The 16,702-nt window shown below is 35.5% G+C and overlaps 4 protein-coding genes across 5 annotated transcripts; 1 reads left to right on the top strand and 3 right to left on the bottom strand.

Annotated features, from left to right (window-relative positions):
- Positions 1–1,861: 1,861 nt before the first annotated feature.
- Positions 1,862–6,488, bottom strand: LOC145208623 (E3 ubiquitin ligase Rnf121-like). The gene is made up of 7 exons (XM_080078973.1): positions 6,346–6,488; positions 5,613–5,754; positions 5,027–5,181; positions 4,198–4,321; positions 4,014–4,118; positions 3,361–3,535; positions 1,862–2,718 (listed from the first exon to the last, which is right to left on the bottom strand). The coding sequence occupies exons 1-7, from the start codon at positions 6,396–6,398 to the stop codon at positions 2,534–2,536; spliced, it is 939 nt and encodes a 312-aa protein (XP_079935099.1). The 5' UTR covers positions 6,399–6,488; the 3' UTR covers positions 1,862–2,533.
- A 582-nt stretch (positions 6,489–7,070) lies between these two features.
- LOC145208621 (uncharacterized) lies at positions 7,071–10,586 on the top strand. The gene is made up of 10 exons (XM_080078971.1): positions 7,071–7,478; positions 7,590–7,664; positions 7,740–8,246; positions 8,317–8,411; positions 8,468–8,587; positions 8,667–8,983; positions 9,049–9,236; positions 9,314–9,483; positions 9,540–9,760; positions 9,828–10,586. The coding sequence occupies exons 1-10, from the start codon at positions 7,287–7,289 to the stop codon at positions 10,064–10,066; spliced, it is 2,124 nt and encodes a 707-aa protein (XP_079935097.1). The 5' UTR covers positions 7,071–7,286; the 3' UTR covers positions 10,067–10,586.
- LOC145208622 (uncharacterized) lies at positions 10,528–12,109 on the bottom strand. The gene is made up of 3 exons (XM_080078972.1): positions 11,887–12,109; positions 11,660–11,811; positions 10,528–11,590 (listed from the first exon to the last, which is right to left on the bottom strand). The coding sequence occupies exons 1-3, from the start codon at positions 11,977–11,979 to the stop codon at positions 10,627–10,629; spliced, it is 1,209 nt and encodes a 402-aa protein (XP_079935098.1). The 5' UTR covers positions 11,980–12,109; the 3' UTR covers positions 10,528–10,626.
- Positions 12,110–13,460: 1,351 nt separating this feature from the next.
- Positions 13,461–16,437, bottom strand: LOC145208625 (DCN1-like protein 5). Of its 2 annotated transcripts, XM_080078974.1 has the most exons (7): positions 16,236–16,437; positions 15,730–15,857; positions 15,494–15,656; positions 14,883–14,991; positions 14,108–14,212; positions 13,689–13,791; positions 13,461–13,623 (listed from the first exon to the last, which is right to left on the bottom strand). In XM_080078974.1, exons 1-7 carry the CDS (start codon positions 16,307–16,309, stop codon positions 13,565–13,567), a joined length of 741 nt encoding a protein of 246 aa, XP_079935100.1. In that variant the 5' UTR covers positions 16,310–16,437; the 3' UTR covers positions 13,461–13,564. The 2 variants fall into 2 exon arrangements, with proteins under 2 accessions (XP_079935100.1, XP_079935101.1); XM_080078975.1 differs by lacking the exon at positions 14,108–14,212.
- Positions 16,438–16,702: the final 265 nt, after the last annotated feature.

Here is a 16,702-nt window from a genome sequence, read left to right as displayed (position 1 = left end):
GAATTGATTATGCGATTACCTGGATAAAATTAAATCTTGCGATAAAATTAAATTGTGCGATTACTTGAATAAAATTTATGGACTGCAATTAAGGTTTGTCTGATTTGGTATTTCTTTTTTTAATTCTCCAGTCATATTACTTATTTCGGCCAACCATATATTGGCTATGGTTCAGTATCTTGCAGTATATGTGTAGGGGCTATGTTTTCTTTAGTATAAACTAGTGATGCACCGAAGTTTCGGTTGGCCGAAACATTTCGCCCGAATCCGCTGTTTTCCTTTGTTTCGGTTTCGGCCCGAACTTTTTTGAAAATTAGGCCGAAACCGAACTGTTTGATTGCATGGAATAAATGCCTAAACTTTCATTTTAGACAATATGAAACATCATAAATTACCTAATTGTTGTATGTATAAAATGCGAGCCACATTGTCTGCAAAATATTACAAGTTAAGTAAAGCTTCCGTATTGTGAAAGTGATTTTGGCATGTCATAATTGAGTTCACTCGCATCAACAACACAAGGTTCAGTTGAAAACATTTATAGAAACGGGAATTTTAGGTTCGGCCTGATTCGGCCGAATTAATTCGGCCTCGTGGCCGAATATTTGGTTTCGGCCCGAACCTTTTGAGGCAGGTTCGGTGCATCACTAGTATAAACTACTTTATTTTCTTTCCACACAGCAGATTGTTTGCTGAGCATTCAAACTAATGCAAGAGTGACATGTCTAACTGTTTGGCAAGAGCCTAGTGATAGTAAAACACTTAAAGATGCAAATGAGAATAACACAAAAAATCGTAAAACGACGGAAGGCAAAAACAAAGGTAAATTTTCCAGCATAAAACTTAATTTTGTTACATTGCACATTTTGTAACAATGATTCAACCAAGGATATTATGTATTTGATCGGAGTTTAGGTATTACATCTAATCATCTCTGTTTAAGTATTAGATGCTTAATAAACTTTTTGACTTTGCAGACAAAATAATTGCACAGCGGAGAAAAAGAAAACAAAACCAGAGACTTAATCAAAAGAAAAAGCTACAAAAACTGTTGGGCGATGAATAAATTTGTTTATTACACCAAAAATGCCTGCTTTGTATAGTATATGTAGCAACAATGGCCAAACCAGCAATTTCTTCAAACAAACCCAGTGAAATAATGTTTGGATTCGAAATTGACCCAATTTAAAAAGTTTTTATTCATTAACTAGAGCAGGGGTCAGCAAATGCCTGTGTACTGTGAATGAATTTTTAACATTACTATGCAGCAAAACATTACTATGTAGATTGGATCCCTAGGTAGCATGCTGCTGAGGTAATGTAAGTCCTTTCTCAACATCATGATGACAAAGGTTTTGATAAATTTGCACATGAAACTAAATTGAACCACTCAGTATTGATGGGACGATACCAGATTTTGAAGCGAGTACCACATGTATATACCTTCGATACAGAGTACTTAAATATAGTGTTATACTCAGTTGTATATCACTAGTTAATTTATCTGCCATGGTCAGGGTACATATGCACAGAAGCATATAGAAAAATGTAATCTCCACATGATAGCGAAAAAATAAACTTTTTCTCAATTTGTCCTGTCCAAAGCAAATATTGGCAAAATTGCCTGTATTCTTACAGTGTAAATCAGCCAATTTACTGAGTATGAGTATCGATACCATAGAAATCGAGTGCTGGGTACTCATCCAATCACTATCAGTCAGTTGCCAAAAAAAGTTTGCCAACCCCTCAACTAAAGGAAAATCTATTTAGAAAGTTGTCTTGGGTAATGTACAGATCTGGTCAGGGTGTAGTACAAATATTTATGTAAAAATTGTCTAAAACATTCTCACAGCAAATCAGGTAGTTTTTTTACTTGTTTATTTCCCCCACTGGCAATTCAACAGCAAAAACTAATACAGTGCTCTTCAACCAGTGTGCACCACTAAAGCCCCAGTGTATGACTGGTGCACAGGTATCACCCAACAAATATATGTGTAACAAGTAACTTGTTGCAGTGTAAGGATGACTATATATATACCCAGGGGTGGTATTCATTTTTTTGTCAGTCGGTTCTATCACAAAAGTCATATTTTTTAGCTGGTTCTGTTACAAAAAGTTCATTGACAGATACCAGAAATGCTAACCGGTTCGCTGATCTCATAAAATTTCATGAGACGGTTCTATAGAGCCGGTGCGAACTGGCTGAATCCCACCACTGTATATACAACCATTTCAATGCATCTCCATTCTTTTGAAAAAATGTTACTTCAAATAACTTTTTTAGCTTAACATTTTAGTTTTACCTTTGATGTGTATAAACTGGTGCACAGGGCCATGAATTGTTACATCAAAAATGCAACAGTAGTCCTGAAGGGTAGATAAGTAACATTTTAGATAAGTAAAAAAGGTTGAAGAGCACTAACTAAACAATGATCAACTATATGAATGCTCATAAAAGCACGAAATGCATTTGCACTTGCATATAGAAAAAGTAATAACTTAGGATAAAATCAAAATGTGTGAACCACTGTTATCACTTTAAACCCAGGGTCCAATTAATTCCTTGTACAATAACAATAATAACTGGTTGCCAAGCCACTAAATATCGAATCCAGTCCAGTAGTTGGCCATATAATAAATGAGGTCGTTCCCATGGACTAGTAAACATGCGTTTCAAGTCAACTTTTTCTTTGCAGTAAGGACAGGTTTGCTTTTTACCTGCAAATACAAGTAGAATTGTGCGTGTCAAAAATATGTGTTGCATAGTCAAGATATTGTTGTTTTTTCAACTCATTTAGTGTTTTTTATTCTGCCCAATGTATATCAAGTCCCCCAAAACAGATTTTTGAAACAATACATAACATAAAATTAATTAAGGTGACAAAGTCACTAATTGTACAATTTTGGATATTCTTGCATTTAACAAGCGTAGATTGCATGTCATTGTCATTAAAATTAAGTGACTTTAACTTTTTAATGCACCATAAAGTAACAATATAAACCTTAGACATGATTTTTTGTGGTCTAAACCAGGGGTGTGCGACCTTTATCAACTGTAAGCAAACACAATTAATGTAATTAGACCATGGGTGACATCTTTATATCACACAAGTTGATTTTACCTAAACAAGTTCCAATGTGCTTGTATTGAGTAAACAGCCATCAGTAATCTTAGCAAGTAATGTGTACATTTATTATTCAACTTCTACATGGGCCATGAAACCTCTGTTTAATGATACGCTTTTGACCTGGAGGTTGCACACCCCAGTGCTAAACACTACATAAACATGCAAAAAGCACCAAGTGAACTTGCTATATGCACAAGCACCAATAATATGCTTCAATACTTTTTGATCTTACCTACAATGCACCAGCCCCTGATACAGTAGTCATGAAATGTGTGATAACATGAAAGCTTGTACACTTTCTCAACAGTTGTGTCATGTTCGTCAAGTGGTAGTACTAGTTCTTGACCACAAACTGCGCAAACTCCATCTTTTAAAGTCTTAGTTGGAATTCCAGATTTTGTGTAATACTAGAGTAGACACAAAAAACACAAATTTGGTATGAGAATATGAGAGCAACTAATACAAAAAAGTTATATTTCAAAAATTTAAAAACATATTACATCATAGAATACATTTAATCGTGCAAAAATGAAACGAATCATGACTTTGTGTGTCCCTTCCTAATTTTAAACGATTTGATTTAAAAGTGTTTTATTTACCTGTTGTAAATTGTTACAGTTTATATTACACAGTGCAAAGTGAAAAACAATGGTCGTTACAATTACAAGTTTGTCCAAACCTCCTAAAAACTTGATGGCAACTTTGAAAATGCTCCTCAGTATGATAGTACAGAATTAAATTACCACAAAGCGTTTCACCATGATGACTCAAGCTTTCAAAACAACCAGACCACAACACAATGCTTAGGTCAGTTGTTTTGGCATCAAACATCTGGTACTCATTAATAATGCAGATTAAATGGCTATTCATAAATATTGCACAAACCCCAATAGTAGATGCCATCATTTCAGAGCAGATTTCAGCAAAATCGCGTGACATAACACCATAGTACAATCCATAAAACAACAAAAGTACGCTGAAGTCCATGGCCTAAAAGATTAAAACACATATAATTGTACATAGATAATATAAGGTTTTATTAGCAAAGTGTAACAATAGGACAACTTACTGTTTCTGGTCTAATAAGGAACAACATGTTTAACCCAAAGACTGTGAACATTATACATATATATCCAACCACCCCAACTGCATAGCTGACTTGAAACAGCACTAGAAACCATTTGTACACAAGTCTGAAAGTAACAATAAGTGTTAAAACCGTTGAATATGCTTAAACCTGTGTCCAATTTGCCATATTTTTTCAATGCAATTTTTAGAGTGTTTGATTTAAATACTAGGAACAAATCATAAACATTGAATTCTATGTCAGTATAAAAAGTCTATTGTATTTTTTTTTACAATGTTACGCCTAAGGACAAAAATGTTATTGTGCTTTTGTTTACAAACTGTTGGTATATAGAACATTCAATTTCTATCTTTGTTTTGTTTCATAAAGTTTAGGTTTAAAATCCCTACCAGTTTAAAACAAACGTATATAAAAGACACATAGCCGAAACACAACCAATTAAAACACAAGTGCTTATTTATGTGAATATCAGATTAAATTTGTGTTTGTGGCACTTTTCATGCTAAAAAAATGATTTTGTTTGTTTACACTTATTGTTTTAGATTTTTTTACACTGCAGTAATTTTATTGGGTAATATATAACAATGCATAAGAAAATGATTTATGGTCATTTGAAACTATGACTCAGTAGTGCCCACATTGTTTAGTTATCACTATGATTAGCAATAAGTATGATTTCCTGTTGCTTCCGTATATCAATATATTAAAAAGTTTTGACCAGATACTCTTTTTGTGCCAATAATAAACATTTTAGGTCTGAGTAAAGTGCACTATGATGAGAAAATGTTTCTCATATATATACTTGGTTTACCTTGGAGTATTTCCTGATAAAGGTCTTCTCCTTGCTTTGAGAACAACAAAGGTGGTAACAATAGTGTAAAATGTCCAAATTGTTAAAAATCGCCACCATAACATACGACTGCTAAACAAAAATGGTACAAACCACATTCCAAGCAAAGTGACTGCCTGTTAAAATGCAAACAAGAGATAGTTAAGACACCTGTAAATTATCTAAGAAGAGCAGTCTTTGCCTCATAATAAAGAACAAGACATCAAAGCCATTTTAAAGGTGTAAACCAATTTCTTTATTTTAGTCATTTTGGTAGTTTCTGCATCAAAACAGCACATTCATTGCACAAAGTTACATCAAAACTGGTTTTAATAGGAATATTGCTTTGGTATTAAGCACATCAAAAAGTCTGCCGGGTTTGACAAATGGAAATCAGCAGGGCCAACTAAAAATATTAACAGTTAGTGAAAAATAATTGCATACTCCAATCTTTCAAATCACCAATTGGGCCAATATGTTGTGAAACATTGTCATGTATAAGATTTGCATACTGGTAGTTTATGTGTTTAAAGTGGTCTGACAGTGTTACAACAAACCATGCGATTACATTGTATGACTTTGGGTGTCTGTTTTTCCATTGTACAAGAGCAATCTGTGAAGCTACAAGTGTTGTGATAAGAATTAGAACCATCTCCAAATGCATTGTTTCATGCCCAATGTGTTTTTCCATCTCCTTCAAATGAGCAAGCCTAAAAAAGGGAATCAAATTTAGAGTAAGTGGGTAAGGGTAACAACAATCTGTTACATGCTTGCTGTCCACATGTTGTCAGTATATTTTGTATGAAGGAGTTAAGCAGATAGGGCACAATTGGTGGATCATGACTAAAGACGCTGCAGTTATAACATATTATAAGCCATTATAACTATGATTACATATGTAACACAACCACTATGTCAATATATTTTTAAACAATGAACACAACATATAAGTTTTCCCAGTTTCACACTTTTGATTTATCAAGTATGTTAAAAAAAAATTTAATGTTAAAAATTTATCGAGTATGGTATGTTAAAAAAACTGAGTTAAGCTACTGAGATTTTCGACCCTAATGGTCTCATCAGTGCAGCTGACAGTTGACTGTAAATCACAAGAATGTTTCTAGGTCTTATGACAGTCATAAGCTTCAAACAATTAAACAAACATGTTGGGCTAGTACGCTATTTCACGCATGTAACAGTTTTTGCATTTTTTTCACAAAAATCTGGCAAAAAGCGTATATGTTCAAAAAATGTTTGTTGACAAATATGACAAACAAATAAAAATGGGTTAATTTTCTTACCTTCTCGCTTCTTTTTCAGAAATTACAGGTGTATTATTTTTTATTTCTTCCATTGTTCTATAAATTACCTTTGATTCAAACAAACTATGTTACAAAATACTGACAAAAACAAGCAAAAAGAATCCGTGCAAAAGATTAATTGCATCTGTTAAAAATCGCACCACCGGCAAAAAAATCCCTAAGAGGGTACTCAGGGACGTTGCAGTTGGTCATGCGTAACGAGCAAATTAAAACATTTTTTACTGAGTACGTTTTGAGTTTTATATGGGGCGCCGTTGTCGAATAAATTAAGTTGCCGCAAGATAGCTAAGTTGCAGCAAGATAGCTAACCTGCAACGAAACATAGCTAACTTGCAGCAAGTTAGCTAACTTGCAACGCTAAGTTGCGGCAAGATAGCTAACTTGCAACGCTAAGTTGCGGCAAGATAGCTAACTTGCGACGCTAAGTTGCCGCAACTTAGCTAACTTGCGACGCTAAGTTGCCGCAACTTAGCTAACTTGCAACGCTAAGTTGCCGCAACTTAGCTAACTTGCAACGCTAAGTTGCGGCAAGATAGCTAACTTGCGACGCTAAGTTGCCGCAACTTAGCTAACTTGCGACGCTAAGTTGCGGCAAGATAGCTTTCTTGCGTCGCAAGTTACCCGGTGCATTGTGGGACATCTCCATACATTTAGATATGAATTTCCCACAATGCACCGGGTAACTTGCGACGCTAAGTTGCCGCAACTTAGCTAACTTGCAACACTAAGTTGCGGCAAGATAGCTATCTTGCGTCGCAAGTTACCCGGTGCATTGTGGGAAACTGAAACTGGTTCCAGCAACGTGGTTGTAATACCCGCGAAATATGATGTTTAATCCTTTTGCTCATTCATATCGTTTCATTGCACTTGAGTGCGTATGTATTCTGCTATAAATACATAATAATAGCGGTTTGGATTGTATGATGGAATCCAACGATAAATACGTGCAATTAGACTTGCAAGAAGTTGTAAATCAGTTGACTTCAGTTGTTACTACACTATCAAGGCAACAAACCGGACGCGTTAGTGCTAATACTTGTAGAACTCTTACTGGACAATCAACTTCCAGGAGTGGACAGGTGCATCACCAGGGGACAAGGCAGACAAATAATGTATGTAAAATCACATGCTATAGATTGCTAAGCATGTTTGTATCTGTTTATACCTGGGGTTCCTGCGCCAAAATGCCTTTGCTTTATATGATATTTGTGATGTATTGGCAGAATCCAACTTTTGATAATGACAAAAATGAACCAAGTCATTCCACTCTAACCGATAGTGATGATGAATTTCAACCTGTAAGCTTGCATGTTTACATTTGTATTTGGATACATGTAAAAAATATTATACATGGTTTTTGCCTGTTTCAATAGGAGCGAAAGAAAGTTTTCCGTCCATTTAATTCATACACAGGAAAAAGATACACACCAACTGCAATCAAAGGAGGTCGTAAACTATCTCTTAAAAATAAACAAAAACAACGGTACGGTTCAAGGACTGTGGTGTGCATACCACTTCAAGAGTTTTCCCAAACAATACAAATAATGAATGGTGAATGGTTTATGGCTATACCAAGATGCCAAAACAAATTAAAAACAATGGGTTTGCACCATGTTTTGCAAATTAACAATGCATGGAACATGACTGAAATGAAAACAGCAATCATCAACGCTTTTGGAGAATGCTTTTCACATTTTTCTGCTTTTGACTTCTTGGTGCACAAACCAGGCCTTAATTTACTGACAAAAGCAGCAGTGGATGATAACTTTATGTGGAATGCCAGAGCAGTGCTTGCATTAAATACTAAAAAAATATATATCTGCACAAAGGATCATCTTGCAATCAAAACTGTGGAAATTGCAATTAACCGTTGTGACATGGTATGTTAGTTTTACAATTGCCATTTATTCTTTTGTACATTAACCTAATATATTAAACTTCATTCTTTAGGAATGCAATGATACTTCCAACAGTTCAAAAGGCAATGTTTTAGAAGATACATCAAATGAATGTTCTGAAACCACTGCAGAATCTTCAGTTTACAAGTAGAAAAAATACAGAAATACATAACAAATTTGCAAGTTAAATCTTTTTTCTGTAGTGAGTATGTCAATCTCATTGCGAGTTGCAATGAAGAATTTAATTGTTCGAGTGATGACAGTGATGGGGACATCCAGCAGGCCATTCAAGAATCTTTGCTTGGAGAACCATCCATATCAGAGTCAGTTACATATGTATTTATATTTCCTTTAATTTTTGTCAATAATGTACACTGCCACCAACGAATATTTACATTGCAGGAAATCCGAAAACAATGTCACCGCAGAACAGTGCCTACAAACTTTGCAAGAACAAATTGATGAATCAGCTGTCAACAAGTTTCATGTTATTAGGTCAAACATATTAGATGGGGCTGTGCGAACTGTCAAACGCAAATTTTTTAAACCAATGGCCAGTATTAGTGTTGAGTTCAGTGATGAAAATGGCCAATTTGAAGGAGCAGTGGATGCTGGAGGTCCAACTAGAGAATTTTTGCGCCTGGTAATGCATGCAATCACGAACAGTATAATTTTCGAAGGAAAAGAAAATAAAAGATTTCTTACTCACAATCCGATAGGTAATACTTTAAATACTTAAACATTTTTTACAACATAGCATTTTCATGTGTATTCTTTTATCTAGCTGTTGCTAAAGATTTGTATTACATCTACGGAACTCTCATATCTCTCACACTACTGCATGGTGGCCCAGGTCCAAAATGTTTTTCTAAGCTTTTGTACAGTCAAATTCTAAATCTCCCGAGGGACTATATGGAGGCTCTAACGGATATGACTGATATTGGTTGTGAATATATTTCTCAGCTTCAGAAGGTAAAGCAATTTTCATCATTTCCTGTTTGTATATATGTGTGTATTTGTTACATAGTTAACTTGTTTTACTTATGCAGATACATGATGCAATATCCCTTGATGAACTGAATGATTGCTTGATGGATTCATTTAACTTTTTGAAATTAGCTGGTTGCCACACACATTGCACAAATTTAACGGGTAAAAATGAAATTATAAAGACTGCAATGAAGTTTTACACAGAAGGCAAGTCAGAACCACTTCACAGGTTTGTTACAATCAAAATTGTCATTTGCAAGTTCAATAAGGTTTGTTTATTTTTAGGTTTAGTTTAGGCCTAAACCAAACTGGCCTCTTGGAGCAAATGAAAAATACACCAAATGCATTTAAAATGCTTTTTATTGCAAATGACTGCAGTGATCCGCTTTCAGGAAATAAAATTATAGCAATGTTTTCCCCAAAATTATCTGAATCTGGAAGCAACAAAAGACATAGGGAAAACCTGGTGCTAAGCTGGTGGAGACACTTTGTAGATGAAGTGGGAGGTACTTTGACTAATATTTTGTTATATTGATTGTTGTGTGTATTATCTTAAAATATTTTTCATTACAGAAAAAGATTCTGAATGCTCGCTTCAAGGTATCTTAATTTTTGCCACTGGGGCAGATGAAATACCCCCATTAGGATTTTCACCACCACCTACTCTTCAATTTACTGAATTGTCTCATTTTCCCCTTGCAAATACATGTTCCAATATTTTAAGCATTCCATTGCAGCATGATGATTATGAAGCTTTTAAAAGTAAAATGGAATTTGGCATATGCAATTCACCCGGGTTTGGCCGAGTTTAAAGCATGAAAAAAAAATATACCATTGTACTGAACCGTATATTGTATCTCATATGTGTCAATGAAAATGTACATGACCAAGCAATTTTAAAATTCTGCTACATTTATTTTTATATGAAGTTGCTTTACCTCTTGATTGTGATTATTTTAGCTACATGTAAGTGATTGTCCTTTTTTATCCACTACAAAACATATTTACACAACTTATTTTAATTGGATGTTGTGTCAATATTTCATTGTGAATTTCATGTCCTTTTGAATAACCAGGTTTTTAGTTTATTGCTGTTAAAAGTCACTGTAAAAAATCATGGCATTAGTATTTGTGTATCCTTAAACAAATGTATAATATACCTCTTCACTGTTCTGCTTGCAATGCCACACACTGTCACCTCATGTGCCACTGTCCCTATTGTCATATTGCTTGCCACACTCATATTCCACCTGCTGCAGTATCAGTTCCAAGCTGAAAGTATTATCCGATTTATTTCTTTTCACATTGCCATAATAAAAGCATTAAAAATCAGCACATGTGACAAAAATGAGCAGAAAAGAAAAAGCAGCATTTATTGTTCTGCAAGATAGTTGTTGACAAATCGAACAGCACATTTATATTTATCAATGTTGTCACTTTCTTGGGTTATTGCTTCACTCAGGCTTTGTTTCACATCTTCTGGCAACTGTAACCAATCAGTATCCACATCAACATTGTTAGTACTGGGATATGTTATGTCATCAACTTCAATCTCATCACATGGGTTTAAGGCTTGAAGCTGCAATAGGTGACGGTTCATGTGAAAAAGTTGTAAAGGGGAATAATAGTTCTCAGTGGAGAGTAAATGATGGTTGGCACCTTCTACAAACTCTGCCAGCCTTTTATTTATGACATCTTTATATACAAAATGAACACAAAAAAGCTCTATCAAACTTGTAACATCCAAAAAGTTTGAATCCTCAAGGTATGTAAATTCATTGTGAAATCGATTTACAACTTGTGAATTGATGTCTCTGTTAAGTCTTTCAATTCGTTGGTTATGCACTGAACTTCCTGCAATCACACATTTACTGTTAAGTCTTCTTTCATACATATACCTCCAGACTTGAACATTTTCACCACCATAATCACTTCTTACTTTTAGTGGCAGGCCAAATTTTGCCACAGCATCTTCAAACAAATTCAATACAGTCCCTGACCTATTATTGTCAGCGCAGTGACAGTATGTAATTAACCTGCTGTACCCATCAATTGCAGCATGAATCACAAACTTCCATCGAATCAACTTGTGGGTACCATCTATATGCCAAATGTAATTCGGACAGGGAACAGAATATTTCCTTCTAGCAATTGTAGTCAGTTGCCGCGCTCTTATTCCCTCTTCATCAACTCTGTGCAAACTTTGCCGAAGCCTTTTTCTTTGAATGAAAATGCCCTGTGCTTTAAGATGTCCATTTACCATCACTTCACCAGATGAGGGATGTTTTTCTTTTAAATTTCTTAGTGTAGTGTCAAGTTCTTGATCCGAAATTGAGCTGGAAAAAAATAGATATAAGTAGTCCTTCACATAAGGGTAACCTTACTTATGTTTTAAAAAACAATACCTGTAAGTAGGTATGGACAGATTAGATTCACTTATCACTTTTTTCAGTGTTGGTCTTGAAATGTCAAGCAAGCGACAAATCACACTGGGTTTTATTCTCAGAGTTAAAAATTCTCTTAGGTGTTCCACATCAACATTCTTACGATGGCGTCCCTATATGCATAAAAAGTAAATAGTTTAAAAAGCTAATAAATTAAAATAGTTAAAAAACTACAAACAAATGCCTACCATTTCAGCTGTTCTTTTAAGTCTTCGTACAAGCCAAAAATGTGTGGGTATCGAAATTCCATTAAACAGTCCATCGTATGACCACATGTACATGTGTTGCCGAAAATGAATGTACAACCACAATGCACCGGGTAACTTGCGACGCTAAGTTGCCGCAAGATAGCTATCTTGCGTCGCAAGTTACCCGGTGCATTGTGGGAAATTCATATCTAAATGTATGGAGATGTCCCACAATGCACCGGGTAACTTGCGACGCAAGATAGCTATCTTGCGGCAACTTAGCGTTGCAAGTTAGCTAAGTTGCCGCAACTTAGCGTTGCAAGTTAGCTAAGTTGCCGCAACTTAGCGTCGCAAGTTAGCTAAGTTGCCGCAACTTAGCGTCGCAAGTTAGCTAAGTTGCCGCAACTTAGCGTTGCAAGTTAGCTAAGTTGCGGCAACTTCGCGTGGCAAGATAGCTATCTTGCCGCAACTTAGCGTCGCAAGTTAGCTAAGTTGCCGCAACTTAGCGTTGCAAGTTAGCTAAGTTGCGGCAACTTCGCGTCGCAAGATAGCTATCTTGCCGCAACTTAGCGTTGCAAGTTAGCTAAGTTGCCGCAAGATAACTTAACTTGCGGCAAGTTAGCTAACTTGCAACGCTAAGTTGCCGCAAGTTAGCTATCTTGCAAGTTTTTTGTTTGTTTTCAAAACGGCCTTAAGGCGCCGTTGTCGAAAAAATTAAGTTGCGGCAACTTAATTTTTTCGACAACGGCGCCCCATAGTTTTAAGGCTAAGCCCAATCAGCTAAAACATTTTTGCTATACCGAAACACAATAGGCTGAAAATAAATTGGTCATCTTGACCTTGCAACACCGGGCAGTGTTTCTTCACCTGCATTTGGTCAGGTCAGGGACTCCTCAAAAAATCATATTTACCCGACAAAAGCGGTTATCCATGTACAGAAAAAGGTAGAGCTACTAACACTGAGCTTGGGCTTGCGCCTGGTCTGAGAACTTCTGGTAGGTGGCGCAACAGAGCATAGGCGTTTATGGTGCTGTTACAGCAATTTGGGTTTATGAAGAGTCAGCAACATAACGCCCATGCTCTGCTGCGCCACCTACCAGAAGTTCTCGGACCGGGCGCAAGTCCAAGCTCACCCAGAAAAAAAGGCATCATAATGATCAAAATCAGGAACGGGAAATATACACATGCTAATTGTAGCAAACATGCAAAAAAATCTTAACTAGAACTCAGAGTAGGCTACGGACGCTTCGGAGCAGTTCATGGACCCCACGTTAGAAAACTCGTATATATCTTTCAAAGGACAAGACACGGCTCAAACACTGCCACTTCCAGGCAACGGATCGACCCACAAAGCTACATTTTTGCGCTGCCAAAAAAAACGGTTTAAAACTAGGTTTCTTGCATATTAAACTTATTTTGTACAACTTATTTGTTGCCGTAAGTTTTACGTACGCCTAAGACCGTAAATACACACTTCAAACCGTACCGCCTATAATATTCTTTCACGAGAAAAATAAACTCATTATCACTTGCAAAACCGATCAGATATGCCTGAAAGTTACAACAAACACGTACACGCTGCTGGACGATTTATTAAATAAAACACTGGCGATATAACGGCCAATATTAGAAAGAAAAAGGCACACATAAAAACGTAACAGTGTAAGGAAATAAACTATTACAACATCTCGTTGTGCATCTTGATGTACTCAACAAATTCATCAAGGAGCACTGGCCCTGAAAACAAAAGATCGTAATTTAAAGAACTTTTTTTCAGTGAGTTATTGCTTTTATTGACTCACATGCCCCATCCATATCATAGTTTGATAAATCAGGCTGAATCATTCTACTAAATTCCAGGACGTTGTTCCATTGGTCTCTGTTTATGACTTTGTTTTTGCAGCCCTTTAGAGAAGCAAGAGTACAAGTTAAAAACGCTTTTTTGGTAATTCTTCTTGTCAACAGAAACATGGACATAATTTTGCTTGCAATAATATCAACCAAGTTCTGTTGCCAATGTTATAGTGTAAAGAGAAAGGTCGATTAAAAAGTGTAACCCACTAGAAACCAGTTCTGTCTGCAATGTTATAGTTTAAAGAAAAATAGCACTAAAAAGTGTAACCCCTTCGGTCGTATAGCCAGAATAAACGAAGCAGAAAGTGTCAAAAAGGACCCATAATTACTACTACAATGCCTAGTTACAACCAACATTACAACATACATCTAAGTAATTTTGAAACTTGTCTAGTAGTGACCATCTATCAGAAAGTAGAACATCCAACATAGCTTTCGCAGTGCCCAAATCTACAGTCCTTTGGCCAGGTTCCTGTCAACAAAAGTTTGAAAATAGTTTTCCAGTTTTGTGTAAAGGGGAAAACAACACCGAAAGTAGGCACTGTAATTTGTTTGAGCTGTGACAATATGGAAACCTTTACGATTGTAATGGGTTTAATATTGGTATTACCAATAATTGCTATGTCAGGTTTTATAATGCTTACTACATTTATGATTTAGATTTAAAACATATTTCACTTTTAAGTAATTGGATGATAAGCATTTGAAAAGCGTGGTTGTAAATGCCACTAGACCACTGTGGGGAACCTGTAAATCAACTTACACCTTATTAAATAGGTATTTCTTTGAAAAATCCAACAATCATTTTGGTTGAGGTGAGGATAGATTAGCCACAGTGGCCACACAATATTTTTACAGGTTGGCTATGGTGGTCAAGTGGTATCTATAAAGTTGGCAACATAACATAGCCTGCATTATACAAGTTGGCTACAGCAGTCAAGTGGTAAATACAGACACCTATTGAGAGTGATATGTATTCAACGTTTATGCATACAAACTCCATGTATGTATTACATGACCACAGTTAACATGGATTAAAATTTTCAACTGTGTATCCATGTAGATGATGGCTGCTTAATCAAATAGTAATTGATTCGATACATCACTTGTCACGCGTTAAGAGTTTTGTGAAAACAACCTACCTTCAAAAAGTCAAATGCATATCTGTACACTGATTTGAACAATGAAGGTTCATCTAAAGATGATCGCAGGGAAGGCAGTTTTCCTTGAAGCTTCACAGTGGAATCGCACCTTTAAATTAAAAACACATTATAAAACCTACAAGCATGCAATCCAAAACAGCTGATTGCAGTTTTGAAGTCAGACATGATTTTAAGTCATTTTTCCAGCAGTTTTGCTCACAAAATATTGGATGTCCAGTTTTCCAAACCTGTTTATATGGGTACTAACATATAATAAAGCATAATGAACCGTCTGTTGGATTCAAAAATTACACACAAAAAATATTTTAATTCTATTTTTATTTGTTACTGGCCAGAGCTTCATTTTTGCACTACATCAAAATGAGAGTTCTTTTTCTGGCACACCCGTGTGGCTGTTGTGATACATATCTGTTTATGATGCTTCTATCCTTGGTTAAGAAATAGCTGAACTAACCCAAATCAATACATAATATACCTGTGGTCCAAAACAAAAAATTAGTGAAAACATTTTTTTTTTCTGAACCCAACTATGTTATAATTGTATGTAACATATAAATGAAATTGATAGTGGAAGTGTGTTCATTACTCACTGGAGCTTGTGCATTCCTTTAGTCCATTCTTTGAGAGTAAAGAAGCCCATAGTTTGTGCATTAAGGTGGTAAGCAAGTACCAACATTACAATATCATGTGGTTCAACTTCACATGTTTCACATAACTTTTCTACTCCATCTGGTTCTATCTGTTCCTTGTTTCCTAAAACAATATTGTATAATAAAAGGCACCAAAAAAGGAGAAATCCCGGAAAAAGAAAATGTTACATATATACCTGCAAACTCTTTAAACCATTTTATACATTTTTTGACAGAAAATGGTTCGCTTTGTTTCGGAGTAGAACTTCTTTGTTTTGAAGAAGCTGACCACAGTTCATCAATACCTTTCTGTAGCCTTGTGTTACTAAAATTTACCAAAAAAATAACAGATATTACTACAAACACCTATTCTCACATTATCATTAAGTTAAAGTAGAAATGTAACATTTTTACTAGGGTGCAAAGTCTGCGCCAAGCCGAGGTCGCCTATAGGAGATTAAATTATAGTGTTTAATTACAAACCCTCACTCAAATTCCATAGCCCTACTTGTATCCATTTTTCAAAAAAGTAGAAAATTGAAAAAGTAAAAAAAATAAGTAGCACATATGGGCTTAGCGGGTTAGGCATTGGCTAAGTGGGCTTAGTGGGATCGCAGTTTTAGATGGTACTGGTTGAATAATGTTCGGATGTTTGTTAACAATGCTGTAATGAACAAGGGGAAAGGATTGTTATTTGAGATACCTGTGTTTTGTACGTTTGGCATTTGAATCATCAGAATGATGAGATTTTCTCTTCTTGCTGTGTTGCAAAGGCATGTTATCTCTCCATTAAAGCCAAATGGTGCAGATGCAATAATATAAATTCACATTCCCAACATATACAATTAATGCATAGTACTATTTAGCAGTGGGCTTAATTCTGTTGACAATTACATACATCCAATCATTATTAAAAAAATACAGAATATCTTTGCTAAACCTACACCCAACCTGGCTAAATTTTTACCCTTTTTTTCACGCGATATGTTTTTAAAATTTATCACTGCCAAGTGCCAAACAAAGCATAACGAAATTGAAAACAATGATGACAAAAAAACGACAATGAAATATTGTTTTCATTTTACACGCAGTAACATATATATAGTGACGAAATTTGCGCAATACTTTTGTAACGAAGGTTTGAGGGATTTCACCTCGCTAGCATTGTGA

The sequence above is a fragment of the Phallusia mammillata genome, unplaced genomic scaffold, assembly GCF_965637545.1.
Source record: "Phallusia mammillata unplaced genomic scaffold, kaPhaMamm4.hap1.1 HAP1_SCAFFOLD_311, whole genome shotgun sequence".
Lineage (NCBI taxonomy): Eukaryota > Metazoa > Chordata > Ascidiacea > Phlebobranchia > Ascidiidae > Phallusia > Phallusia mammillata.
The sequence above is the reverse complement of the archived record's forward strand: the minus strand, read 5'-3'. Positions and strand labels throughout refer to the sequence as shown.

Coding starts and splice junctions, on each gene's coding strand:
- LOC145208623 (XM_080078973.1), bottom strand. CDS start 6,398: ATGGAAGAAATAAAAAATAATACACCTGTAATTTCTGAAAAAGAAGCG. Junction 5,182..5,612: donor GACACCCAAAGTCATACAAT/GTAATCGCATGG, acceptor GCATTTTAACAG/GCAGTCACTTTGCTTGGAAT. Junction 2,719..3,360: donor CAGGGGCTGGTGCATTGTAG/GTAAGATCAAAA, acceptor TTGTATTTGCAG/GTAAAAAGCAAACCTGTCCT.
- LOC145208621 (XM_080078971.1), top strand. CDS start 7,287: ATGATGGAATCCAACGATAAATACGTGCAATTAGACTTGCAAGAAGTT. Junction 7,479..7,589: donor GGACAAGGCAGACAAATAAT/GTATGTAAAATC, acceptor ATGTATTGGCAG/AATCCAACTTTTGATAATGA. Junction 8,984..9,048: donor TCTTACTCACAATCCGATAG/GTAATACTTTAA, acceptor TCTTTTATCTAG/CTGTTGCTAAAGATTTGTAT.
- LOC145208622 (XM_080078972.1), bottom strand. CDS start 11,979: ATGTACATGTGGTCATACGATGGACTGTTTAATGGAATTTCGATACCC. Junction 11,812..11,886: donor TTAAAAGAACAGCTGAAATG/GTAGGCATTTGT, acceptor TTATGCATATAG/GGACGCCATCGTAAGAATGT. Junction 11,591..11,659: donor CTGTCCATACCTACTTACAG/GTATTGTTTTTT, acceptor ATTTTTTTCCAG/CTCAATTTCGGATCAAGAAC.
- LOC145208625 (XM_080078974.1), bottom strand. CDS start 16,309: ATGCCTTTGCAACACAGCAAGAAGAGAAAATCTCATCATTCTGATGAT. Junction 15,858..16,235: donor GCCAAACGTACAAAACACAG/GTATCTCAAATA, acceptor GGTAAATTTTAG/TAACACAAGGCTACAGAAAG. Junction 14,213..14,882: donor ATGCATTTGACTTTTTGAAG/GTAGGTTGTTTT, acceptor TTTTGTTGACAG/GAACCTGGCCAAAGGACTGT.